Source organism: Eschrichtius robustus, chromosome 8 (assembly GCF_028021215.1).
Source record: "Eschrichtius robustus isolate mEscRob2 chromosome 8, mEscRob2.pri, whole genome shotgun sequence".
Taxonomy (NCBI): Eukaryota; Metazoa; Chordata; class Mammalia; order Artiodactyla; family Eschrichtiidae; genus Eschrichtius; species Eschrichtius robustus.
In genome coordinates this window covers 106,674,546-106,702,392 of record NC_090831.1, presented here as the reverse complement: position 1 = coordinate 106,702,392, position 27,847 = coordinate 106,674,546, and the positions used below count along the sequence as shown (strand labels likewise).

Genomic DNA, 27,847 nt, shown 5'->3' with positions numbered 1-27,847 from the left:
GGTACAGACCAATCCAGCTGCGATTCGGTTGGCAGCACAAGGAGCCAGCATCATTTCTTTCTTTCTGTTTTTTTTCCTCAGCCTCATTTTTGAGGTCACTTGTAGGGTGAGAAATCGTACGTAGGAGCCAGAGCCTTAAGTGAGCACCTGGTTAAAGGGGAACTGCTCTGTTCTGGTTGGGCTGTGAGGTAGCTAACAAATAAAAAGCCACAAAGTCTCATGTGATTCAGTTGATATTTAATTACAAGGAACCCAGGTTCTTACACGAGGCAGGAGATGGGAGCCAGCAGTTCCCCACAACAAGCCTTTCCGGCCTGAGTGGCTGAGGCTAAGGAGATGGGGACACATGGAACATACGGGTGGGGTGGGGGCTCTGGCACAGTGTGTCCTGCCCAAAGCTGAGGGTAGTGGCCACTGCGGATCTGCCCCCTCGGCTGGCCCAGGCCTGCCATCACTCCAGGAGGCAGAACTCTGTCTCCTGCGGTCGCATGTTGGGTAACACATACAGAGCCACAGCTGCAAGGGCCAAGAACACCATAGGCTTCCACATCCCAAACACGTTCTGTGGGGACCAAAGACAAATGGTGAGTGCCCAGCCTCCTGAACTCCTCCCTAAGCTAGAGATCCCCTGCCTACTGGTGCTGGAGAGATACCTCAGGAACATCATGACGGTCCAGTCTCTCTTATCTCCTGGGTAACCGCTGCAGACAATGTGGGCTTAGTCCTGGCACCACTAGGTATATGGAACAACGCTACGTGGATGACCTGAGCTGGCTGCCTGTACTCATGCCCCGTGGGGTGAGAAGAACCAGCTCCTGCGTGCAGGAGCAAGCTCAGAAGCAGATTTCAGAGAATCCAAATGGTTGCAGCAAAGGATCAGATGCCAGGGCGAGAAAAAGAGGGTAAATTTGGGCCCTTGGGAAATGCAGCAGCAGCATCAAATGCTTGATGGAGGAAAAGTGAACTCAAGAGGATGATAAGACTGGGGGGGAAGCGAAGAAAGTGCACCAGAGTACAGCAAACATGAGGTTGTTAGGCAGCCCAGACCGTTTGTGGAGAATGATGTCCTTGAAGGAGACTGAAGGAAGTTGGTCACTGGCCCAGGGCGGCAAGCACCAGGGTCATTAAAACACCTCCCTGGAGAAAACAGGAGAAGTAAAGAGCAGGCTGATGGCAGCCTGCTGTGCAACCATTTGTCCGTGACTGATGAGCTGGATGAGGGCCTAGAGAGGGACCCTCTAGAGGCTTGCCCTCACCTGTAACTCGGGTGAAGATACGAAGGTGGCTGGCCACCCCTGAGGATGAGGTGAAGCTGGTTGCAAAGGTGAGTGCTTTGAAACCACAGGGTCAAGACTAAAAATAAACACAAAGCTTCATGGGTGAAAACAGTGGACAATGGACTAGATCTAATAGAGATGAATGGAAAATTCTGCCTTGGATCCAAAAAATCAACTGCAGGCAGAGAACGGGGAGAGAACGCTTAGCGTATGCAATGTGCAAAGGGCTTTTATAAACAATACATGAAATAAGTTAGCAATGTGATATTAGTTATCAGAGAGCTAACGTGATCTGAGGCTGCACGAAGAGGCTGCTGTATGGTGTCTTCCTACTTACTTGGGAGCAACCAATGAAGAGAGATGATAAAGGGAAACAGGATTGGAATTTTATCTGATGCTTATATTAAGTCTTAGAATCTGATTCACAATTTACTGGCTGTATTACATGACCCCCCCCATGCCTTAGTTTTATCACACATAAAACGATAGCTACCTCAATGGGTTATTGTGAGAATTAAATGAGTTAATACTTATAAGATGATTAAACAGTGCCTGGCATATAGTATGCATTATGTAAGAGTATGTTCTTTTTATTATTTATGTGGTGTTTTATCATTTATAAAGTACCTTCATGTAAATGAACTCATCTGTTCCTCGCATGAGGAAGCCAGAGGATTTATCGTCCTTTCCTTACATCTGAAGAAACTAATGTTCAGGTTATGCATTTTGCCCACTGGGACTAAGCCCTAAGAAAGAGAGACAGACTCGCCCAAGCTGTCTGCCCGCTTGTCAGCCACACCTTCTACTCTACTCTGCTGCCTCGGTTTCTGGATGGGAGCCGCATGCTGGGCCGTAGCCAGGCTCTGGGTATAAAAGGCTCCTCCAAGAGGACGCTTACCCAGGAGTTCCTTCCTCTCACTCTGGTCAGGCCTGGCTGGGTTTGAGTTGGTGAAAGGTTATGGCTGAATGCTTTGGGTCTCATCCCACACGGACCCAGAAATCTGGGAGTGTACCGGGAGGAACAGGTACAGGGAGAGACCCCACTCACCAAAGGAGTTAAAGGCTGACCGTGGTGAGTAACTGGAATGTCTAAAAGAAGAAAGGAGAAGGGTTGAAGAGAAAAAAAAAAAAAAAAAAAAAAGTGAGGAGGAAAAAAGGCAGGACAGAAAAGGAAATAGTGATAAATGCTACCCACAAATGCTCCAGCGGTCACCCTGAACCTATGCAGTGAGCCAACTACACTCCATTTACAGGGATGTTAGAAGAGAGGGTGGGGGAGTGGGAGTGGCAGGGGGAACGTGGGAAAGGAGCCAAAACAGGCCACGAGAGAAAAGTTTATGGGTTCTGGAAGGGTTCTACTTGGGCCATAAGACTACATTCTACCTCCTGAATTTGGTGTCCTGTTGACAGATCAGATTACACGGACTGGTGCCCAGAATATATCCGTTTGGTTCCCTGAAAACACTGCATTTCTGGTTAGTGGAAACTTTTCACCAATACCACATTCTCTCCAGAAAGCCTAGCTTGGGAAGCCAATTACAATAGAATCTGACCCCCAAAAGGGATGTGGCATTCTTGTTCTGATTTTTTGGAGACTAGAATCCCCAAACCAAAGAACTTCTCAGTAGAAGGTATATAATATGATAAGAGTTTGACGCCAAGGCTGAAGGACGAATCGAGGTTGTCCTCATACAAATGACCTTTGGGGATCACAACTCTCCAGACCTCCTCTCTCACCCAAGTGGGGAGGCAGTGATTCCTTATTTTGCCATCCTGGGTAGCAACCGTAGTGAGAGCTTGGCTCTGGGGCTAAACAAAGACAAAGGGCAGCCAGGCCAGCCTTGCGGTCAGACATCAGCTCATCAGAAGCAGTCGAGGGAGCTTTGAAAGTAGCCACAGTGCTGGGATCATTCAAATTTTTCCCAGCCAGAGTACAGAAACTCAAACTATGTCAATGGCGAGCATTCCAATTCCGTACAAGTTAGGAAGACATTCTCCAAGATGTTATGGGCTTTGCAGTAGCCCAAGGAAAAGCCAGGGCTAAAACTCAGACCTGACTATCACCTGTTGTAAAATGGCAAAAGCAAGAAGCAAGCGGCTCAGAGAAAAGGGAAAGAGGAGAGGCCAGGGCAACCTGCACCCTCCCTCTATCCCTCAGAAGGAGGGGACGCAATACCAGTACCTGCGTTAGGACGACGTCTCGGCCCACCAGCACCAGAGCAAAGCCGATATGACCACCAGGCCTACGAGAGGCAAGGAGAAGATGGGGGGATCGGGGGCAGGGGATGGCTGCAACATATCAAATGAGAAAGAGGCACGAGGAGAGACCAGAGATGAGAGATGGTATAAAAAGACATAAACACATGAATCCAACAGATAATGAAGATGATAAAACAAAGGGAAAAGAGAAAGAGATCAAGAGGTTAAACAACAGGTAAGCGAGAGCAGCGGTATTTCTTCTCCGCTCCTCGGGCCTGGTTCTTCCCGTGGGTCGCCTACAGGAGATGCAAAACTGCACGGGTTAAGCAGCGGCGTAGGTCCAATTCGGGGCCACATTTTTGGCTGGTCATATCCCTCTTATATCTTGTCAAGCAAGGGTTATCTGCACCTAGACCTTTCTTGTAGGTCAGTAACTGTGGAAAAGGGAAGCTCCAGAGAGTAAAGCTGGGCTTTCCAGATGAGCAGGATGTCTACTTTGCCTGGGTCACTCTAGGAAGGGTAGCCTCCTGCCAGGCCACCTGTCCCTTTGTTAGCCGCATGTTCTGGCTGTTTGCCACCAAGTCTCAGCGTTCTGGGACATCCCCTAGGAGTCTGATGCTGTCGTTGTGAGACAAAACGCACTAAAACAAGCTAACAATGGAGAAGGGCTAGTTTTTGACTGCAACCATCTCTTACAGAGACAATGAATTTGCAGGCGGTAACACATATGCCAGCAGAGCTGCCTGTAAAAGATGCAGGACCCACTGAGGCAAAGGGACACCTCCATATGCAGACACAAGGAATGTACTTGATTATGATGTAGAAAAATCCAGTTTCGTGTTTAGAAAGCTGGCACATGAGGCAAGGAGATCTATGAGGCTCTGAACCGGCATGTGGCAGGGTATGAAGAATTCAAAGAAATAGAACACTGGGGAAGGGGCTGTGGTTACTCCTACGTTTCACGTCCTAAACAATGGGCCTCTGCCATGAGGTTGACAGAGAACCGTAACTGGGTCCTTAGCCAGTGCTGCAGACTGAATGGACTGAACTGCTGAAAATTCCAGATAACCTTCGAGCTGACTGGGACATCCCACCACAAGAGATTTATTTTCTTCCCCTGTGTTTAAAAGGACAGAAAGAACCTGTACTGCAAACTGAGGACTTATTCAGGTACTACTCAAACCCTTCGGAAGTCAGAGCCCCCAGTTAACTTCAACCAGGGCAGAGATTCAGTTAGTATATTCCTGTATAGATGTACCAGTTGTTAAAATACAGAAATAGTTTTGTACAGTTGGTACATTACCCAGGATACTCTCACCCGACCTCTCCAGATGTGGTAACTAAAGGGTCAGGGCTCCGGCTGGTCTCCCAAGACTGGCCAATGGCCCTGCTGTACAGACGGAAACATTCTATCACTTCCGATCGGCCCTGGCCCCCACTCTCATGCCCTGTAATACTACATAGAGCCCGGCAGGCAACAGCAGCCTCTCCACGCCCCTCACGGCAACAGAGGTCAGCCCTAATAGGGCACCTCGGGAAAGCAGGACTGGGTGACTCGCCCAGGCTGACAGAAATGCGTGGTGCGGTGCCAGGGGAGGGTGAAGAACCCTCCTGAAGTGAGTAACGAGGGTTATGACCACATAAATGAAAGGAGGCAGGACTCCAAACAGCACGCCCCGGTTCCCAGAGAAGGTGCTCTCTGTGAGACAGTTCCACAGCCTTTCCCGCAGAGACGGCTCTCTCCAATCCCACCTCCACCTCCACCTTCCCCAGTGCGATGCCTCAGAGCTTGCTGGCCTCTACTCCTGTAGAAGTCCATCCAAGGGCTGGGTCACACCCGAACGCTGGGCACCTGCGCCCAAGAGCCCATTTCCCACATGATCCTGCCTTTGGCTGTGGTTACCTTTTTGCTCTCAGAAAGCTTGAGGGGGTTGCTTCCCTCTGAAGCTTCATTCTCCTCCTCCTCTTGGTTGTCTTCTTCTTCCTTACTCTCCTGGTTGTGGAACTCTTCATATCTCTCCTCCTGATCTTCTTTGAATTTAACCTCTCTAGGACCTGATGGCTCAGAAACTAGTTCATCCCAGGACTCCTTTGTTTCGTCCTCAATTGCCTCCTTCGTTTCCTCTTCTATTTCCTCTTTCGTTTGATCGTCCAAGGCCATGTGGCTGGCCTGGTAGTACAGCACCACCTCCAGACTCTGTGGGGCGGAGGCAGCGCAGGATGGGGGATGCTGTTACCTGGGAAGATGCCCACTCTCATGACGATGCTTAACTAACTCAAGAACACGCTGCATCCCACAGTGCACAGACAGCACTGTGCCCTGGGACTGAACTGATGTCCTGCGCACAGTGTGGAGGGTAGCCACACCCAGCCTCTCTGGACTCGTACCACATCTATCTGGCCATTAGCCATTTCCAACCGTTCCCAGAGCTAAAGATTCTGCACCTCAACTGCTGCTTCCTACCCCTGCCTGGTGACCCCCATTTTATCCAGTCCTCTTCCACCTATATGTACACAACTGCTTTGAGTAAATCCCTCTCTTTCCATCCATTTGGTCCTTCTCTTGGGCATGTGACCCAAGAAGAACAACAGGGGCCCCAGAAAATTGCACTGGTCTAACTGAAACAGTCATCCAGCCTAGGGGCTCCAGGTCTGAGTGGTCTGTATTCCACTCTCCCCTTGACCTCACAGGAAAAGGGAGTACCAAATTGCTATTAAGATAGAACTACTCTAGACACATTAGAGATCCCAGAAGCTTCTCTACAAATACCTCATCTGGTCGGAATGGTGGTGAAGGTGATTTTCCTTTCTAGCATCCCCTTTAACTTTCGGCTTATCTGGCTACCAAGGTTACTACTCACCTTTCTGGTCTCAAAGCTGACCTCAGAACTCTCCAGGCTTGGCTTGGCCACGTTTTTACTTTTAACCCCATTGGCATTCTCGTTCATGTTCTGATTGCCATTCGTTCCCTTGGTTTCTTTGGTAACAGAGGACCTCTCCTCTTTGAGCTGGTGAAGCTCTTCCTGGCAGCACTGCAGCTGCCCCTCCAACTGCTCCTGCACGGCCAGGAGCCGCCCCTGCTCATCCACGCTAGCCTGGTACTGTAGCTGCAGCTCCCGCAGCTTGGCCTGCAGTTCTTTGATCTGTTGGTAGTGGAGGCCCAGTTATCCACAGCTGGGCCTACGTGATCAGCCTGGCCCCTGCTTCAGAAATCTCCCTGCTAGAGCCCAGGGGGACGTAGATAATACAGAAAACATTAAACTGTTGAAAATGAGCCTCTAAAGCAGTTTTAGAGGTTCTCCCTCCCTTGAGGCACTTGATGATTTACATCTAACATGATCAAAAAAGGATGACTAAAATTATGTTTTTACTGTGAACTGTCAGGGGGAATGACAAAAGGGCTAACCCCTTCTGAACCGTGGGGCTTTATTACGTGGTTGTTTTTGATGGGAACTCCTACTTTGCCCAAGCTATTTCTCTAACAGGTACAATCATTACTATAGGAACTGTGTTGTATCCTCCCGAGACTGGACCTGGGCGCCTGCACCTCACTCTGGAAACAGAGGCAAGTGTCAACCCTGCTCCCTACTCCCTGGTTTTGTCTTTCCTGGTTTCTGGCAGCACATCATGGCCTCCTTGGGCAGGTACCAATACTAAGCAACCTAGGCCCACGTGTTTCTTGCTCTCTGAGCCTCTCCCATGCGTACAGTGACCCCCACTGGACAGAGGACTACTCGTCAGAGACAATGCCCTCTGTCCCATTCCTAGTGGATGCAGGACACTCTGCTTGGCACTATGAGAGATCCAAAAGAAGACACAGCCCTGTCCTTGAGGTGCTTACAATCTAGTTGAAGAGACAAGGTGGAATACACACAAACTAAAGAAAATTGGAGGTAAAAAAAAATACAACTCTCCAGAAGTGCTCTAGGACAAAAGAGAGAACAGAAGTGGCAAAGGGGAAAAAAAAAAATCATTCAAGGAGTCTTGACGATCAGTAAATCCCAGCACAGTGGGCGCCTGGGAAATGTCCATCAGTGGCACAACAGACCGCCCAGCCTCTCGGGGTTCAGCCCCTGCTCTGTCCCTCTGACCAGGAGGAGGGCAACCGTGCAGAGCTGGCAACGAGCTCCTGTCTCTCTCCTCAGCCTCTCTGAAAGGGCTCCGACCTCCTCTGGCTCTAGGGACTCCTACCTGAAACCCTGCCTCCCTGAAAGCAGTTACCTCGTGCTCCTCATTTTGGGAGGCAGCGGTCTTCTCGAGGCATTCCACGCACTCCTTGAATTCCTTCTCGCAGGCATCCAGCTCTTCCTTCAGCCCTTTCTGCTTGTCTAGCAGGTTTCTCATCCGCTGCTGCAGCAGGTCGTGCTCCTCCTGGCTGAGCTGGTACATGGCCTGCACTCCCTGCAGCTTGATCAACACCTTGGCAACCGTGTCCTCAAAGCGCTGTGGAGGGCAGGGGACTGATGACGGCACCCTGAGGAGCCCCTGCCCTCCGCCCACTCTCTTCGCTAGGCCCTTTCTTGGGTACAAAACAATGGCCACAAGGATCTGAAGCTGCCCAGGGGGAATCCTGTATTTCTTCCCATAAAGAGCACCATGACTGTGTCGATGAAAAGTCCTGAATCTTAGACTTCCATCCAGACGGAGCATCTCCGTGTGAGGCGGGCAGAGGACCTCATTTATTTCCTGTAAGTTACCCTGCTCAGCTCTGAGCCCACTGCCCACTTCACCTCTTGTGCCCTTCCCCGTGACTTCTCTCTTAATAAGACAGGAACCTTCTTCCCCTATCTGACCTGACATCTGGTTACTTTTACCTCCATGTCTTCGGGCTCGGCGAGTTCGTCGTCCATGCTGCTGCTGACGTAACTCTTGTGACAGGTGTCAGAGCTACTGCTGGTGCCGTAACTCCTCTTACAGGCAATGCTGCTGCTGCGGTAACTCCTCCCATAGGACTCCCTGGTACTGGTGCTACTGTCATAGCTCTTGAGGAGGCTCCCTTCGCTGGCCTGGCTGCTGTTGTAACTCTTGTGATAGCTCTCGTTGTCATCCATGTTGCAACCTCTGCGACAGTCCTCGTTGCTGGTGGTCGTGCTCCCATAACTCTTCTTGTAGGACTCGAGGCTCACTTTCACAGAAGGGGACTGGACTTGGAGCATCTGCATTTCTTCCAGGCAGAGCTGCAAGTCGGCCTGCAGCCTCTTCCGCTCCTCTAGAAGCCGCTCCTGCTCCTGCTGCAGCAGCTCCTGCTCGGTCTGACTGGCCTCGTACAGCTCCTGCAGAGCCTGCATCTGGGCGATGATCACCTTGGACTGCCAGGAGTGGGTGGGGAAACATCATCGTTACTCTGGACACTGCGGTCCTTCTAGCTGCACCCCTCCTGGTGCGGATGTCTGAGAGCACAGGTCAGAGCACTGCACACCTAACCCTCCCGTCTCACCACAGCCTAGATCTTTGACTTCGCCTACAGGTAACTGGCACGTGTCAATTTCTTGCTCACTGGAGAAAATCTCTCTGGGACAGACAGTCCACGATTTTTGGCCCCCCGTTTCTGCTGGCTTCCATGCTCTGGTAACTTCCTCTCTCCCTGGAGCAGCACTGAGTGGATCGCAAGGTCACTCGGGCTCCCTCCCCTCCCCTCTTCTCAGTCAGGTGTATCCATTATCCTGACCTCTGGGGCTCAGTCCCCTCCTCCACCCCCAATTCTAAAATCAGGCCTGGCCTTGAATATGAGCGTATGAAGAACTTCTTCCTCAGAAGATGCAGACTTGGGATCAAGGTCTCACTACAAGTCCCTGTCGTAGTGAGGGACTCCGCCTGCCTCAATTCCGAATCTGGCCCCTGGGCATGTTTTCCAGGCCCTCGGGGCCTGGCTTCTTGGCAGCTGATGCCCAGGATGAGATCTGATTGGTTAAGGGAATTTTTTTTTTTTTTTAAGGGAATATTTTATACCTGGTTCTTGGTGTCTGCTATCCAGGCTGAAATCTGACACCCCTGAAATCTGACCAAATCTCAGTTTGGACTTCCGCTATTCCCTACCTCTATCTGCCTGTCTAGGCTAATATCTGAACAAATAGATTGAAATCAAATAAATTTCAATTTCAATAAATTGAAACTGTCTACCTGCTCTACCTTGCCCCCAGTGAGGCCTCAGACCAAATGCATCTCCCAACCCTGAACAGACTTGTCTAGAAATCTCCTTCAGGGTGACCTCAGAGGCATGACCACTTGCTGGTGCTTGAGACCCATGGATTCTCTAGTCTAACGTCTCTGACCTGGCTGTTATTGCCACAAAGTTCCAATGAAGACAGTGAGGTCACTACCAAGAACCCCACATGCTGGTAATTCTTCCCTTGGAAATAAATGGCCTCAGATGTGCCTCATGTAGAACGCCAAAAGGTTACAGATTTTGGTCACTGGAAAGCTTACTTCTCGATTACCAACCAGCTCATGAGGAAAGGATGGCATGTTTATAGAGTCAGTCCTAAGGAATCCAAACAAACACTAAGTTGATCTACTTCCAAATACGTCTGGAAAATGAGATGTTGAAGAGATTGAGTCAAATTATCAGGAGATCACAAACTTCCAGGTCATCTGGATTCTAAGTGTTCACAGTGCTTCAACTGGGCAACCATCTGAGGGAGCAGCTAAGGCCGTACCTAAAGCCACATCTTAATGAGCCCCTGAGAGGCTGAGAGGGTAGAGCTTTAGCTTCATCCTCGCTCCTGGCAAAACAGGCCTTCGGAACTCTGACCCCTCTGTGGAGCCCCCTTTCCCTACAGTGCTGCTGCCCCCAGAACTATCTCCCTGCCTCTTGCTATAGTTACCTTGTTATGACCACATTTTGAGGACTTAGGCCATTTGGAATCCTTCGGATTCTCCAACACTTCCCGGAAATCAGACTCCTTGAAACGTTGCAGTGCTCCGTGCAGTTCTAATTGTTCTTTTAACATACTTTCTTGATTCTGTATCAGTTTTTTCTGCTCCTCCTGCATGCCTTGGTAGAGCATCTGTAGTTCACACAGGTCTTGTAACTTTGTAAGGAGCTCCTGACTCTGTGAGGCAGAGTGGAAGGAAGGGGGCTAGAACTGTGGTGGTTACACAGCAAGACCTCTGCCTCCTTCCTGCTCGGGACCCTTCCCTTAAGGGGGCTGGTTCTGCACAGCCCATCTGGGACAGGAGGGGAGTCTCTCTTTGGAGCCCTGCTAGTTGAGTAGTAATGACCCATATGTTTGGATGCATTTTGCAGTTTGCAAAGTGCTTTCAAGTACATTTTCTCCAGACGGACTAAATATCTAAATATAAATGCTGGACAGATTCCAGAGTATAGGATGTATTTTCAGATTTAGAGCCCTAATCAGCTATGTTGAACAGTTTTGTTTGAGGAGGTTGGTGAGAAAGTAAGGAGTGGTTGCTTAAGAAGAGAAAAAGTTCCATCCCCACCCTTTTACTTCTCCCAAGCACAGTCACACCTGGGCAGCTCCTCACAGCTAGCAGCTGCCCCTGGCTGTGATTACCTTGTGGAAGAGACCAGATCTGGGGAGCGGGAACGTGAGCCTGTGCAGCTCTTCGTGCAGCTGGCCCTGCTCCTCCTGCATCCTCCTCTGCCTCTCCAGGAGCTCGCACTGCTCCATTTGCAGCTGCGCCATCTCCTTCTGGCTGGCCTTGTACCTCTCCTGCAATTCTGTCAGTCTGAAGAGCAGTGCGTCACACTGTGGACGGGGCAGGGCGCGCAGGGGTGCTTACTCTGGGAGGCAGGCTCCCTGGCATTTCTCTGCCCCGTGCGGTCAGCAGAGCACTCCGTGTTCTCTTACCTCTTGTGATTCACCAGGGTCTCCCACCCTGTAGTCACCTTAGACTGATCACCCCAATCTGCATTGCGCCCATACAGGCCTAGATGCTGAATGGGAACCCCAGCAGGCTGCTCAGAACTGAAGTTTGGCTGTGCTCTAAATTTTGCCTACTAGTTCTTTCTGAGGGCAGTTTTCAAGGGAGGTTATCAGCGCCCCTCCCTTCTCATTTCCCCACCTCCATTTCCTCTGGTAGATACCATTTTCCCCATCCTGCAGGGAATTCTAGTTCCTGTTACTCTCCAGTTGTTTCTATAACTAATTATGCTCCTTACCAATAAGGACTTACTTTCACCCTATTTTCCCCATTTTTGTTTTCATAATCAGCTTTAAGAATCTTTAGAGAAGTATGAGCTATTGCTGAATTTGGGTTGAGAGGACTAAATCATCCCATGATTCCAAAAACCCAAATCTTCTAATATCAAACTAATCTCAATGTTCTTTTAGGAGGAGAGAAGAAGCTGGCTCTGTATGCCAGCATGCTTCTCCCTTCCCATAGTTTCTTCCACTAGGAGAGAAAGTGATGAGCAAGTTATGGACCCCCTGGACCTCTAAATGGAGTGGGAGTGGCGGGGGGGAGGGAAAGTGAGTCTGGGTGTAGAAAGGCAGGTGGACTATTGGGGCAGCCCAAATAACGTCCCCAGTTCTGTGTCTTCTGAAGGCCTTTCCCTGGGGACACAGCCAGCTGTCGGCTGTGGCAGGAGCTACTGAGTATTCTGGCAGAAGGCGACTAGCTCCACCATCTTTTGGAATCTTGCACCTTTTTTGCATCATGCTTGAACATTTTTCCATTTCCTGTCAGTGGTCAGGAGCTCAAAGTACTCAACAAGGCTAACTAATAATGACTTGCATTTTACACACTATGGAAAAAAGGGTAAGTGAAGAAGGAAGGCCTCATTTATCACTACCAGGATTTTTTACGAAAAGAAAGTGAGATAAGAGTAGTATTCTGTTCAATTTAAAGAGGGTAAAATTCAAGTTTGGAATTTAACTACTCTGAAGTCACAGAATAAATCCTGAAAAAGCCTGGGTTCTTCTCATACCCAATCAGCACTCTGGGCACAGACCGTGCCTTTTGACAAGAGCACCTACAATCTGCCTCAGAAAACTGGACCTTCTCTTTCTAGTTCTAACAATCGTAGTTGTGTACATGGGCCTATGTATATGTTCTTTTCCACGAATGACAAGATATCACTACAGTTCTAACAATAAGGTATAAATGTCTACACAAATGAAATCATGTGTGAAATCTTCAGGTGTTCAGACTGGATCCAGAGGTATTGATTCTACTAAGCTGTGGCTTGGGCTCAAAGTCAAGGTCAAGGCCAAGTTTTAAAGTTAACAGCATGGGGCTCTGCCTCTGTTTTCTGCCTTTCCACATTCATCTGTGATTGGACAGGAAGTCCATCAAGCCTGTCGGTTGGATGACTTCATCTTTTGCCTCTATACCTCCGCTCTCCAAGGCTCAGGAGATCTCACCTCTCTTAATTACAATTACCTCATCAGCACACTTTCCCCTGTCCTCTGGGATGGACTGGGTGGTCTGGAGCTGCTGCAGCTCCTGCCGGCAGAGCACGAAGTCCTGCTCGAGCTGATCATACACGTGCTTTTGCTGCTCCAGCGCATCCTTGCTGGTCTGGTACAGCCGCCTCATCTCCTGCAGCTGGGCGTGCATCTCTGCATTCTGGGGCAGGGGAGGCAGACCCCGCCATCATCCCAGAAGCCCCCGTGGCTGCACTCTCTCCTCTCAGGCAGGGACTAAAGGGTTCCTGTCCTTTCCAGTTCCAATTTCATCCCAGCGGGGACTACCTGAGATGGACCAATCCCTAACAGGCTCTATACAGAGACCTGGGACTTCCTCTTTTGGAAGGTGGGGAAGGGAAACGGCTTCCTTTTTACAGCCCTTTCTGATTTAAAATCGAAGGAAGCTGAGCGCATCATGACCCTTTGAGATCACGTTTCCATGAAGCACTTTTTTTTTTTGAAGCACTTTTTTATCTCCCTCATCGACAGCTCCTCCACAGAACTCCACCACCCCACTCCTCCTGTGGACCTGTCCTCTCACGGGAGGCTCTGCCGTGCTACATTCTCCCTCACCTGAAGCTTCTTTTACCTTCTCTCTGCTCTCTTGGAAGGAGGCCACGATGCCCTTGAGGTGCTGCACCTCTGCCTCGTGGCAGCGCAGGCTGTCCCGCAGCTGCTGCTGCACGGCCAGCAGCTTGTCCTTCTCACACGTGATGTTCTGGTACTGCAGCTGCAGCTTCTGTAGCCGGCACTGTAACTCCTGCGGTGCAGGGGGCCTTGGGCAGTACCTCCGGGATCCTCAACCCACTCACGCTTCTGCTTGAGTCACTCTCAGACACAGACAGGCTGAGAATCCACTTCTCCCTGCCCTGCACTTACGGGTGTCCTCTCACCTAACAGAGGACTCGAGGGCGGCTGGAGTTCCGTACCTGTGGTGCCGCACAGGTGGCAGCTGGAGCTATTTCAACACTCAACTCTTAACCCCCTCCCCCCAAACCTCTGGCACCTAAGCGGCCCCTCACCTCGGGGTCGTTGTTACCTTCTCACTCTGGCTTTCTACGACTGCGGGTTTCATAACTTTGAGCTGCCGGAGCTCAGCCTGAAGCTGTAGCTGCACCTTCAAGAGCTCGTTCTGCTCACCCTGGCTAGCATCGTACTTTTCCTGCAGGGCACAGAGTCTGGTCCTCAGCTCCTCGCTCTGAGGTGGGGAGGGTGTGGGAAGAACGGTTACTCTCACGAATCAGCAGACCCCTCTCCAGACCAGAGTGGTTCTTTTCCAGACGCAGACATCTTGAGGCACCCCCACAGGCCTATGGTTTAGTTTCCTTTCTGCGGCAGACACTCGATAACGACTACCATTTCTAGAATGCAATGCTGTGTGACTTCTCCAATTGCTCTCTGGTAGATGACAGCCCTGGTTGCAGGGCAAGAGTCAGCAGAGCACAGCCTTCCTCTGCGCTCATCCTCACCTGAAGTGGCGACTCCACGTAGACCCTTCTGCCCTCCCCGATGCCCTTCCCCTGTCAGTGTTTACCTGCGTGACACTGTGGGAAGTCTGAAACCGAAGCACCTCATTCTGTGCACACTTGAGCTCCCTCTGCAGCCGCCTCTGCTCCTCCTCAGTAGTCTGGCGATGATGCTGTAGCTCTTGCAACTCACAACTCAATTTCTCACACTGTGTGGGAAACGGAACAGGAAGGCAGATTTACGACAGGTACCATAGGCACGCTGGGAACAGGCTTGGGCAGAGTATGGCATTCCTTTTACCGGGATATTCAGTAAAAGGCCAGCAAGTGAGACCCTGGAGTCCTATCTCTTGCCACAGCACCTGCCTCCTTTGTCAGCCTCGTGCCTAAGGAGATGTTGCTGCCACAGGCCAGGAGAAGGTGGGAGCGAGGCCGTAAAGGGGCCTGCCTTTCCCTACCTTGTTCTGCATGTCACGCATCTGCTCCTCAGCTCCCAGCAGCTGCTGTCGCAACAAATGCATTTCAGGATCAGGCTCCAGGAAATCCTCTTCTGAAGTCTGAGACTCTGCTGACTTCATATTCCGTAGTGCTTGGGACTCCAGCCACCTTTCTGTTGCTCTTCGTGTCCTGTAATCCAGAACCCCAGAGTCACGTTTGGGAGAGAGCTCTGCCCGGCACCACCTGCCAAGTGTGCTTGGTCCTGATGCCTTCATTTTAGGCAAAAGGAGCCTTCTATAGTGACTCACCTCTCAAACACAGCTAGGAGATTATAGAAAAAGTCCCCAGCACCTAAATCTGCAAAGGCATGTCTGGCTCTGGGAGACCCTAAGAGTACTAATCCAGGCGGACTCGAGGCTGGGCCTGGAGTCACGCCAGCTCCAATCTGGAGGTGATATACCATTAGACTGAATCAAGCCTGGGAGGACAACAAAGGAATTGCTTCTTATCTACTCTAGGGCAGAGCAAACCAGACCTAATGCCTAGAATGGAAGAAAACTAAATTTTAGAACTCACTCAATTCTAGTCCTGAGACATCGGAGTTGGACCCCAAGACCTACTTCTTGGCAGTATCCATATCCTTTGGATACCATGGAAAGGACCGGCTCACCAGGACCGCAGGGAGGCTCATTAGCCTGGCACCTGCCTTCACCTGAGTTCTACTCAGGGAAAAGCCCAGTCCTGAAGAGCCCCGCCAGCCTCCGGCTGTACCTCTCACTCTCCAGATCCGCAAGCTGGCCCGTGAGGCTGCTGTTGCTCTCCTGAAGGGCCTGGTACTCCTCGTTCAGAAAGCGGCAGCGGTCCCGCAGTTGCTGCAACTCTTCTGCAGAGGACAGGCAGAGAGGTGAGATCCCAGGGAGGAAGCACTGATGAACAGCCCCCAGTTTTCCTGCCTAGAAATCTGGCTGCAGAAAGCTGAAGAGTTTCTTTTTCTAAAGACAGATGAGATACCACATGCAGAGGCTTAGAAGACAGGGCCCGGAAAGTTCCACACTGCAGTGAGTCTTTGTCCTCTTTCAGTTAGCTGCCCTTCTTTTCAGCTTCCCAGAAGATTGCCCTGTGTGCCCATCTTCAAAACCCCAACCAAGGGGGTGGGGTAGGGGTGGCAGGGGGAAAAAAACCAACCAAGACAGAGTCCTGAGAGTTTTAGGAGCTTGCGAGGGTTTAAGTAAGTTTTTGGTTTACTGTATTTAAAGTTTCCATTCAACTGTTTACAGTTAGTTTCCTCTTACACTTTTAGTACAGAAAGCTGAGAGTGTTAACTGCCAGATGTCATACTGCCAGTGCCGGGCTTTTACTTCCTTTATTACCACACCAAATCCAGCGGCCTGCACATGGCCAAGAATTCTTTCTAATGATCTTTTATCTGCTGACAAAAAAGCCCACCCCAACCAAACCTACAAATCATCCGCAGGCATCAGCAGAGATCTGGTTGAAATGTCCCAGCACATGTCCCTAAGTTCCAGATACCAATACTTTTTAATGCTGTGATAACATAAACACTCATATCTGTTTTGTTTCTTCATGATTAAGAATTATTTCTCTCAGAATACTAACTCCGCTGATATTTAGAGAACACTAACTTGCTCAAATTAGAGCACAAGGCCTATCTTACCTGCTTTGAGATTCAACACCCTGAAATTCACTTCTAATGTTCCCTCTTTAGTCCAATCAAAAGTCCTCGGCATACTCCAGATTATCATAGAAGGAAGGAAGGAAACTAATCTTTAATGAAAACCAACCACGTGCTAAGCATTAGACTTGATGAGCCCAGCCTCAGATCCAGTTGTGTGTGAGTGCTTTCAATACACTAGGCATTTCATTTAATCCCCAAAATAGTCCTTTAAGGTTTTCTTTCTTTCTTTCTTTCTTTTTAAATAGACTTTTAGTTTTAGAATAGTTTTAGATTTACAGAAAAGTTGCAAAGATACTGCAGAATTCCCCGGGAGTGTTCTCACCTAGTTTCCTCGATTGTTAACATCTTCCCACGGGTGCATTTGTCATGACTCAGGAATGAACACTGGTACTTTACTGTTAACTAAACTCTATACTTCATTCAGATTTTTCTACATTTTCCCTAAGGTTCTTTTCCTGTTCCAGAATCCCATCCAGCTATAAAGTTTTATTAATCAATTTTTTTTTTTTTTTTTTTAAATTACACTATACTAGGTGTGCTTTATTTATTTATTTATGGCTGTGTTGGATCTTCGTTTCTGTGCGAGGGCTCTCTCCAGTTGCGGCAAGCGGGGGCCACTCTTCATCGCGGTGCGCGGTCGCGGAGCACAGGCTCCAGACGCGCAGGCTCAGTAACTGTGGCTCACGGGCCCATTTGCTCCGCGGCACGTGGGATCCTCCCAGACCAGGGCCCGAACCCGTGTCTCCTGCATTGGCAGGCAGATTCTCAACCACTGCGCCACCAGGGAAGCCCTATTAATCAATTTTTATAGCTATGGAAACTGAGGTCCAGGGAGATAATAACCAGGCAATTTATCCTGCTAATTAGCAGAGCTGAGATTCTGAACTCGGGTCTGTTTAACTCCAGCCCAAGCGTTCCCACTGTGCTGGCTTCCCTTTCCTAGTACACCAGTCCAAAAGCGCTTCTGAGAGGCCTGCTACAGCTGGGAAAACTTGCAGTTCGTTGATTCCTCGTTGATTGCCTCTGCTTGACCTGGCCTAGTACAGGGCCTCGCATTATACCCAGATCATAAATCTAGCCTCAGAATAAAGGCAAACGCTCTGATGTCATGAAGCCTAGCAACTAGCTGGGAGACTCTGAGCAGAGCTCTAAGCTTTTGAGTACTCACGTATTACTGGAAATAACCTCTGTTCCTCTCCAGCTGTCTTGTGCTCTGGTTTGCTGCCCCCTAAAGCTTCTACTTGGGGAGGGCTAAAGGAGGCTAAAAATTAGCATTGTGGGCATTCTGGGACTTGGGAGCAGTACTGGGAACCCCTCACCCCAACCCACACAGAAAGTGACCCAAGTAAAGCACCATGATGCCAGAGCAGTGGGAAGTTTTCCAAGGTGACCGGCCCCTATACGCCCACCCCAGAACTGGAAACTTTCCCAGGAAGGGCTTTAGCATAGGCAATGCCCAATGGCTCTCTGAGGAAGAATTCTCAGGGTACTAGCTCCATGGTGCTATTTCTTACACCATTATGGACTGGTTATATGACATCAAGTTTTTCTCTCTTACAGTCTTGAATCCAACATGGAAGCTTTTTCTAGAGGCTCCCAATTCATGATCTAAGCCCACCTTCCACCATCTTCTTGTGTACTAATTCCCTCTGCTTGATTTGACTGACAGACCAGGAGGAGGGCTGGCTTTCTCATACCTTGCATCTCAGAGAAATCTGAGAGACTTAAACTATTGGATGGGTCAGAGCTCTTCATTTCTATTTCTGCACGGAGGGAGGTGATCTCCATCTCATACTCTCCTCGGATGCGCTCCATGTCCTCGAGTTCATTCTGCATCCGGCAGAGATCCTCCTGCAGGGAGGCTATGTCACTCTCATGTTCAGTCGCAGAGTCCTCCGCTGCTTGCCGCAGATTCTGGATCTCAGCCTGGGCCAAATGCAACTCTTGTTCTATTTCCTTAAGTTCACATTCTTTTTCACGCTCTAACAGGGAAATCTCCTCCCGTAGAGACCGCAGCTCACCTGCAAAGCCCAAAGACAATCTTGAGATGATCAAGAGGACAAGTGAACTAATCTACCATATTCTAGAAGCACAAAGTTAAAGGCAGACTTATTTCTTATCTGGAAACTCCTGACAACCTGCTCTCTACCCCATCAGAGAGGTATAGCTTCACCTGATATGGAATAAAGGGAATACCTAAGAAGAGAACAGAGTGAGTCTACGTAGCAAGGTGCAGTAGAAAAGTAGATCTTGAGGTTTGGCAACAAAAACAAATTAGGCTACTCCAAACAAAAAGTATTAAGAGCTTCTATGAAATCGCCTGACAGTTAAAGACCAAACCTAATTTACAGCATTTTACTGATGCCCTGAGTCTTTCCAAAAAGCCCCTTACTAAAAAAATTTACACAGACTATTCTCATCTATTCAGTCTGGGAACTTAGAAATCACAGAGCCTCAGATCTCCCATGAACTGCCTGTGTAAGTACTGGTCCCAAAACAATGTGTATTTAGAGCTCACAGCTGAAATTCAAATATAGGTTCATCTCATGAGAACCAAACATGGGAAAATAACCTAGATGCCAATCAATAAGGGATAGCTTAAATTGAAGAAGGTAAAATAGAATATTGGCAGCCATTTAGAAGAAAGTGGCAGATCTGTAGAGAAGACATGAGAAAGTTTCCATAATATACTAACTAGGAAGAAAAATGAGCTGTAAAATACATGGTATTATCTTATTTTTGCAAAAAATATTCATATGTATAATATATAACACAAATATACAAAGACATAGAAAAAGATCTGAAAAGATATATGTCCTAAACCATACAGAATAGTTGCTTCCGAGGAATGAGACAGCATGTGAGAGGGACTTTTACTTTCCACATCATATATATCAGTGCCGTCTGACATTTCACAACAAGCCTATATTTTATAATAGGTTTTAATTTACAAAGGAAACGTGTCAGGGCTCTCAGTATCCGTGGAGCATCTCAAGGTGTCTGGACAGAGGTACCCATCCAGGATCAGGAGAACCTAAAAGTGGAGCGAGAGTAAAAGGCACTGCCACCAACAGAGCATTCAAACTTTGGGAGTCCGGATTCGGGAATTAGTGAGGATTGGGTTGGGAGGGCCAGGACCTTCCCACAAACTCTTTGCAAGGCACACTGTCCCCATCCCTTGCCCCCGACTCCTGTTCATTCTACTCACCCTTCAGATTTCAACTTTCCCTAGCCTCTCCCCCAACCTCCTCAAAAAATTAAGCAAAGCCCTCCATTAAATGCTCTCATAGCCCCTTGTACTTTGCAGTGTGTCTGTGTATATAAAACGTTGGTCTCCCCTTCACTTGTAAGCTTCATGGAGACAGGAAACATGTCTGGTTTTCTCACCATTACAGGTTCAGGATCTGCCAGAGAACCTAGCATAATGCACTCAATAAATATTTGCTGTATTCATGCATAAATGAGGCAGGGATACATCTAGTCCACAAACTTTTATTGAGGACCACGGGTACAGAATTACATGTTCGGGGTGGGAGGGAGACGCAAGAGGGAGGAGATACGGGGATATATGTATATGTATAGCTGATTCACTTTGTTATACAGCAGAAACTAACATACCACTGTAAAGCAATTATACTCCAATAAAGATGTTTAAAAAAAAAAAAGAATTACATGTTTGGGTATTTTTTTAAAAACTAGAACAGAACACGGAGGTTTGAGAAGAAAAATTTGGACACACTGCAGACATAAATGCCGAGCGGACCAGGTGTCTCGGAGGCGGGGGTGCGGGGTGGGAGTAGCACGGGGGTAGGTCTCCTGCCAACCTCACATGGGCGGCTCCGGCCACATCTTTTGCCAGTCTCTCCTTCTCTACAACCAACCTAGCTGTCTCCTCTCTTCAGTCTATTCGACAAGTATTAATTGATCACCTCTGTGCCAAGTCCAAACATCTCCACTTAGATTCTCTGACTTCCTTCCTGTTTGAAGGAAACAAAGTCCTTGCTCTTTCCACTACCGAACGGACACACAAGTCAACAGGCCATTAGGATAAAGGCCTGGGTGGGTTTTCTGTTGGAGGGCTGACCAACCTCTACTTCCCCACTTTGCCCTCAATGTTCGGGTTCCAATCTCCCTTAGGTTCTCCTCTGGGGTCTAGCCCTAAAAAATGACATTCTCACATGCACTGGGGAACGGAGGAAGGTCGCGCTCAGCCTCAGAAAGCTCTTAATTAGAAACACAGAGGGGCGGAGGGGTGGGGCTTGCAGGCAGCCCCCAGGGAGGGGCTTATCGGCAAGATGGGCGGGGCGGGCCCGGCTGGGAGGTGGAAGGGCCTGATCAGGGCTCCGAAGAGCTGGCGCCGGTTGACAGCGAAGCTGGGGCCGTCGGGGCGAGGCCGAAGACCCGGGGAGGGGGACACAGTGAAGTCAGTTCTCACTCACTGGTTATGGCCTCCATCTCGCCAGAATTCCCCCGCCCCCCCCGGAAGCGGTCTCTCTGGGGGGGCCTCCTGCCGTCAGCCAGTCCCAGCCCCCGAGGGGCTGCGGCGGCCGGAACGGCCTCTCAACACCAGCTACCTCTGAGGCCGCGCGCGCCCCCTCCTGGCAGAAACGGGCAACGCGCGTGCGCAAGGACTCGGTTTCCTCCCGCGAGGTGGGGTTTGGGCGCCTTCACCAGACCCGCAGCCCCACCCCCACCCCACCCCACCCCACCCCCGCGCTCAGATGAGATCTAATGCTCTACTGGATCCTTTCCTCCATCAGACCAACATGATCTACTGTGACCCATCCCCCCAAAACCAAAACACCAAAAGCTCTCCCTTGACTTCATTTCCCTTATTTCTCTGCTCCTCTTCAAGACATGACTACGGGAATTATGGGTACTCACCTTCTCCATTTCACCTCCCCTTTCCTCTTCGATCCCGATACAATCAGTCTTCTATCTTCACTGAAATGTCTCAGAGCCCTCCATCTCACCAAATCCAATGGCCATCTTACCTGACTTAGCAACTTCTGCCACCGCTGATCACTGTCTCCTTGAAGCACTTTCTGCTCTTGGCTTCCAGGTCACCAGATGCCTCAGTAGTCCCTCCTACCTCAGTCTCTTGTTCATTTCTCCTCCCCTATTGGACTTTTAAATTCTAGAGTACCCCTGGGATTAGCCCCTTTTCTCTCCTCTTTCTATATCTCTCCATGTGATTTCATGGTGATCTCCCTTGGATTCAAATGTCATCTATATGCTAATGACTCCCAGATTTATATCTCCAGTCCTGATTTCTTCCCTGGTTCTAGATTCATATATCCAGCTGCTTCCTTAATATATTTACTGAGATGTCAATAGCTATTCCAAACTCAACATGTAGAAAACGTGTCTTAAATGGTTACCCTGGCCCCAAAATGTGTTCCTCGTCAAGTTGTCCTCATTCCAATAAATGACACCACCGTCTATTCAGTTTCTCAAGGCAAAGTCATATTTCATGTCTCTCTTATCCCCCAATCCAATTCAGCAAGTCCTGAGAATTCCAACTTCAAATTACATTCTCAATCATCTCCATTTCTACTGCTCTAATCCCTCTAATCCAACCAACCATTATCTCTTGACTGGACTATTGCAGTTATTTGCTGACCAGATTCACTGTTTTGACCCCTTTCTCTTCATCCAATTTCCACACAGTAGCTGAAGTGCTCTTTTAAAAATGTAAAGTGGGGACTGCCCTGGTGGCACAGTGGTTAAGAATCTGCCTGCCAATGCAGGGGACACAGGTCCAAGCCCTGGTCCGGGAAGATCCCACATGCCGGGGAGCAACTAAGCCCGTGCACCACAACTACTGAGCCTGTGCTCTAGAGCCTGCGAGCCACAACTACTGAAGCCCGTGTGCCACAACTACTGAAGCCCACGCACCTAGAGCCCGTGCTCTGCAACAAGAGAAGCCACCGCAATGAGAAGCCCACACACTGCAACGAAGAGTAGCCCCTGCTCGCCACCAGCCCACGCGCAGCAATGAAGACCCAACGCAGCCAAAATAAATAAATAAATTTATTTTTAAAATAAAAATGTAAAGTGGATCATATCCCTCCAGCCCTGGCTAATACCCTCCCATGTTTTTCCACTATACTTAGAATAAAAGTCAAACCTCTCAGCTGACCTATAAGGCCCTCTGTAATCTGAACTCTGCCTGCTTCTCAGAACTCTCTCTTACCCAAGTCCTCCACATGCACTTTGCTCCAGCCACAATGGCCTTTGTTCTGTCCCTCAAACACATGAAGCTCATTCTTGCCTCTGACCTTTTGCAGTTGCTGGTTCATCTGCCCAGTGTGCACGTCCCCCAGATCTTCCTCATTATTCAGTTCTTAGCTCAAATGTCCTCTTCTCAGAGGACTTTTATAACTACCCTATCAAAAATAAACTTCCATCTTACCCCGTCTCTCCATATCATATTGTTATATTTTCTTCATAGCATTTATTGCCACCTGAACTGGTGGTGTTTGTCTATTTTCTGCCTCTCCCCATTAGAATGTACTCTTCATTAGGGGAGGGATCTGGTCTATCTCGTTCACAGCTGGTCCTCCAAGTATATAGGCACTCAATAAATGGTTGACAAAACATTTAAATTAGCCCTATTTTACAGTTAAGGAACTGAGTCTCAGAGAGATAAAAGTGACTTGCCCAAGATCACAAAGCTTGTTATGTGGCAGAGCTGGGCTCAAGAATCTAGGTGACCTGAGACCAATGCTCACACTCTTTTCCCTGAGCAACATAGCTTCTGCAGTTTCTCTCCTTCCCCTCCCCTCCCACCTCAGCCTGTTTATTGTCTACTTTTCCTGCATCTACCTTTGCTTACATCTTCTTTCCCTTCTCCTCTCCCACCTTGGCTTGCTCCTCTCCAGGCCTGCTTGCTGGACTTCCTTTTTTTTCCATTTATACTTCTCTTTTGGCTTGATCTCAGTTCTCCCTGGAGAGTCCCTGCAGTTTTCTAGGACAGCTCCCAGGAACCTTCCAAAAGCCCACAGATGTAACAAAACCTGCCTCTTTATTTGGCGGTGCAGTGGAATGTGGGACGACTGCCTTGCTGCTTCCCAGACAAAGGCACGTGGGTGTTAGAAGAAAGGGCTTTTGGGGCCACCAGCTCGGTCCTAGGGAGCAAAAGAAGCGTTCTCATCTGCCTCCCTTAAAAGATGCAGAGAGTCCCCTCCAGTCACTTCTCATTGGCTCACTGCTCTTCCCATGATGCCCTTGGAGGGACAGGCAAAAGCAATCTGGTTTGGAATTCAACCTTGACTACCTACCTGTGGCACTGACCAGGAGAACAAAGAAAAAGGGATGCAGGTGTGAGGGGGAGAGACTGAGGAGAGAAAAAGGAGAGAGCCTCGGAAAGGGGGTGAAATGGGAGGGCAAGAAAGGGAAGGAGGGGGAACAGAAGAGCCAGTTAGAGGTGCAAAAAGAAAGGAAATGAGGTAAAGAGGAGGATGGAGAGACAAGGAAAAAAGGGCAAGAATAGTAGAAGAAAATGAGGAGAAAGTACCGAATTCGGTTCCAATGGTCTGCTATGTCTGCTATGCCTCAGCCAAAGCCTCAAGAAAAAAGTACTCGGATGACCACCTGCCCTCCAGTCCGAGCGCTAGGATTTACCTTGGAGCTGCTGAATCTGCTTGGTGAACACCTCTGCCTGCTGGGCGCTGGCCAGCCGCTCATCCTCCAGGAGCCCTGCAGTGACGGGGAAGCTGGCATCAGGCCTGGGATCCAGGGCCTTTGGGCCCAGGCCCTCCGGCCCCATCACAGGTGCTCACCCTGCAGCTCCAGCGAGTCGTCCTCATGCTGCCCTGCCAGTTCCCGGGTCTCCTCCAGCTCTGCCACCAGCTGCAGCACCTGAGCCCTCAGCTCCTCCAGCTCCGTCTCCGTGAGGCTCAGGCCCCGGTGCTTGCCAACCGACAGGGAGCCCACGCTGCCACCTTTCTGCACTTGATCATCCTCTTCTTCCACCTCTTCTTCCTCTTCTTCCTCCTCCTCTTCCTCCTCGTAGAGAGCTGGGAGTAACACTTCCCCTAGGAGAGACCCACCCCCCGCCACCAGCGAGTAAGAGCCAACTTCCTTTCCACAGTCCTTAGAGGGCCCTCCAACTCACTGTCCCAGGGCAGAGATGGTATAATAGTGCCACCTGGTGTCCCCCAAGGAGCCCCTGGGCAGGATGTGCATGCATGAGGAGCCCTCAGGTGTGAGAGTCAAGTTTGGAGGTAGCCCATCCCCCTCCCGGGCCCTTTCTGGACCAATGTTGCCCCTGCTGGCCTCCAAGTACTGCCTTCGGGCAGACTGGGCAGCCAGGTGCTGGCTCAGCCATGTGAAGCTGGCACAAGGATACCGGCTTCTTCCATCCTTGTCTCTGGGTAGCAGGACAAGTAGCCAAGAAAGAATTCAGACACCGGATGTATCTTTAAGCCAAACAGGGCAAGAATTATAGTTTGGGGGTTTGTACAAAGTTTACAAATGATCCGGGTGGCTTGTGAGAAATTAGCCTTTCCATAATAAGAAAGGGTTGCCTGTCAATAGGCAGAGAACGAGAACATCTGAATGAAATGATTCTAAATGTTTTATTGGACAAACACTGGGGCCCTTTCAAATATATTCTATCAAATAGCCTTTCTGGAATTTTCTACCAGGTCCACTTTTCTTTCCCTGCTGAGTGTCAGGAGATCTCCCTGCTGACCACAAGGCAGTTTTAAGGGGGAAGTCACAGGTTGTACTTGCGTATAAAAGATAGCCTGACATTTTAACGCGTTCAGAAACTGGGGTGTGCTAGTCCTCAGCCTCTGGCTGGCGAGCACCCCCTCCTTTGCTGCAATGCAGTTCCTCTAAATAGAAAATCTTATTGGATGGTAATAGTTTGCTTTGTTTTAAAATTTGGAATCTCTGATCTTTGTCCAATAACCACAGCCTAAGATTCATCTGGGACTCCTTGCATCATCTGTCCCCCTTGGGGGAGCAGGGTTGTCCATATTGAGTGTGCATAGGGACCCTTCACAGGAAGTCCTGGAAACAGGACCAGCATCCTTCCAGGCTCCTGGTGTTGGTGGGGATACATGTGTGTTGGGAGGTTGGCCTTCTCACCGGCCCCGCTCCCAGGCTCCCTCTTTCAGGCGGTAAGATAGCCTAGAGAACCAAAGCCACAAGGCTTCCATTTGAAGTTAGTGGTGGTGGCACCAGAAAGACAATTCACGTGCTCGTTTCCCTGCTTTTCAAAATAAGAGACAGCTTGGGATCTGGGTCTGGAGGCAGTGAGAACAAACCCCCTGCTGACAGGCTGCTTCAAAGCTCTGTCCAACAAGGCCTCTTTCTGTCTGGCAGCTCCCCCGGGACACACAACCTGGTTAGCTGGTGATTAGGACTCCAAAGGGATGTACCCTGAACTTCCCTCAAGGCCTGAGCCCTGAGAAGGGGTGGAGGGGGCTGAGCTGAACTGGGGGGAAGGGCTGTGTCCTGGCTCAGAGTTTTGGGGGTCAGAGGGAGGAAGGAGAAGTGAAGGGAAATTGGGTGAGGGGGATGGAAAGAAAGTTTTTTGGGAAAACTCACCCTCCATAGCTTGCATCCCCCGCCGTTCCAGGGACCCCCAGCGTTGGCCTTTCTTCCTCTCACAACCCTCTGACACCTCGTAGGAGCCTGAAGTGGTCACTGTGGGTCCTGTGAGCAGGGAGAGAGGAGGGATTGTGGGATGGTAGGGGCGGCTGGGGCGCAGCTGGGGGCGGGGGGAAGGGACACACCTTCTAGCCCTTTGGAGCCCTGGGTTTTTCATCCCGGTGGAAGTACTTGGCTCACTCTGCCAAGAGCTGCGACTCTCCTCCCCAGGCCGTCCCTCAAGCTGGGCCTACGGGGACACCGCCCTGACTGCCCAACCTCTCCTGCACCCCCGTTCCAGGCTCCTCTCCCTTGCACAGGCAGAAAGGGTGTGTGTCTCTTTAGCCCAGAGGGGAGACAGGGGGCAGATGGGCAGGGATGGCAGAGGGCGGGATCCAGTACAGAAGAGGCTGAAAGGGTGAGGTGGAAGGGGAAGGGGTTGATGGCGGGCAGGGGTCGTGTGGGAAGGGGCTCTGGACCGGAGCCGCTCCCCTCCCCTACGTTCTCTCCCTGGACTTCGTCCACCCCACCCCCGGCCCGCGCTCAGAATAGTTGGGGGTCCGAGCCGGTGCAGGGTCTGGAGCCCCCAGGGCTGGAAGTACCGTTGGTCTGGAGAGACGAGATTGAGAGGGCTCCGGGGAGGGACTGCCAGGGAGGATGCGGCCGGTGTGGGGAAGACCCAGCCCGGAAAGATGGAGACCAGGCCTGGGTGGGAGGCGGGATGGAGGGAGGAAGACTTAGGACGTAAAGGTGGGGAGCAGCGGAGGGGAGAGAGGACGTGGGGGCCTGGAGGGAGGAGAGATGGAGAGGAGGAAGGGGCGGCGATGGAGTGGTGAGGGAGGGACGCTCTGACCTGGGCCCGGGCAGCTCCAGCCCGCGGCGCCCGCGCCGGCCCCGGCGCCCGCCTCCATGGCCGCTCGCGCCGCCGCCGCCGCTGCCCGGAGCAGACGCCGCCGCCGCCGCCGCCGCCGCCGCCACCGCCTCCGCGAGGCCGGGGACCAGAGCCGGATGCTCAGGGGAAGGGAGGGCGGGCCGGCCGAGGGGGCGGGGCCTGGCCGGGCCACCTGACACCTCCCCCGCCGCCGCCCGGAAGCCGGCCCACCACCAGAACTCCCGGACCCCGTGCCGGCGGGAGGGTACCGGGAGGCCGAGCGAGCGTGTCCCCGACACGCCCCAAGGCCCGCGCCGAGGGAGCGACCAGGTCCCCTGGTCTGGCAGTGGGTCCTGCTGGCAGTTGGCTGAGCGGGGAGACCGCTCTGCGCCATGTGTCAGGGCCCCGTCCCCCGGCCTGTTTTCTCCAAAAGCACGGATGCTTACACTCCCCTCGCTTCCTACGGAGCAGGTCGGCGCTGCCGCCCAGCTCGGCAGTAAGCGCGGAGCCCCGGCCGCTGGCCCCAGCCTCAGAGCTGCGTGAGGGCAGGAGGAGGGAAACCAAAGCCAGGATACTCGAACCTCGGGGCCCTGATCCCTCTGCTGTCCCCGCGCCTCCACCAAGCCAGAAGCAGGGACCCTCTTAAGAGGGGCCGCTCCGTGGCCCTACGCAGTCCTTAGTGTCCGAAGAGCTCTTTTCTCCACCGCCTGCCTTCCCACCTGGCCCCATGCCCGCTGGGCTGCGAGCCATGACCCTCACTCAGCCTGCCCCTGTAGCCTGCTCAGAGTGGGCACTGCTGATTTTCACTCTCATGGAAGGGAGATGTGAAAGCTCAGAGGGCTTATTTCACTTACTTCATCATTCATTCGAGGAACGTCTACCTTATGCCAGATCTTGACGAAGCAATTGTTCTCACATCTCTGCAG

At 50.6% G+C, this 27,847-nt stretch overlaps 1 protein-coding gene across 5 annotated transcripts; it reads right to left on the bottom strand.

Moving 5' to 3' along the window:
- Positions 1–220: 220 nt before the first annotated feature.
- CCDC136 (coiled-coil domain containing 136) lies at positions 221–26,976 on the bottom strand. 5 transcript variants are annotated; one of them, XM_068549406.1, is made up of 18 exons: positions 26,904–26,976; positions 26,009–26,116; positions 24,232–24,486; positions 24,074–24,148; positions 18,145–18,468; positions 15,523–15,634; positions 14,772–14,940; positions 14,382–14,522; positions 13,887–14,045; positions 13,437–13,607; positions 12,822–13,007; positions 10,991–11,185; positions 10,301–10,528; positions 8,291–8,785; positions 7,698–7,919; positions 6,338–6,619; positions 5,380–5,673; positions 221–562 (listed from the first exon to the last, which is right to left on the bottom strand). In XM_068549406.1, exons 1-18 carry the CDS (start codon positions 26,959–26,961, stop codon positions 452–454), a joined length of 3,585 nt encoding a protein of 1,194 aa, XP_068405507.1. In that variant the 5' UTR covers positions 26,962–26,976; the 3' UTR covers positions 221–451. The 5 variants fall into 5 exon arrangements, with proteins under 5 accessions (XP_068405507.1, XP_068405503.1, XP_068405504.1 ...); XM_068549402.1 differs by lacking the exons at positions 12,822–13,007; positions 13,887–14,045; XM_068549403.1 differs by lacking the exons at positions 12,822–13,007; positions 13,437–13,607; positions 13,887–14,045.
- Positions 26,977–27,847: the final 871 nt, after the last annotated feature.

Bases quoted from the DNA above. Each gene is read 5' to 3' on its own strand.
- CCDC136 (XM_068549406.1), bottom strand. From the start codon at position 26,961: ATGGAGGCGGGCGCCGGGGCCGGCGCGGGCGCCGCGGGCTGGAGCTGC. The intron at 15,635-18,144 runs GTATGAGAAAGC...TGTCCTCTGCAG, and splicing joins AGATTTCTCTGAGATGCAAG to AAGAGTTGCAGCAACTGCGG. The intron at 13,608-13,886 runs GTAACAACGACC...CCTGCACCGCAG, and splicing joins TAGAAAGCCAGAGTGAGAAG to GAGTTACAGTGCCGGCTACA.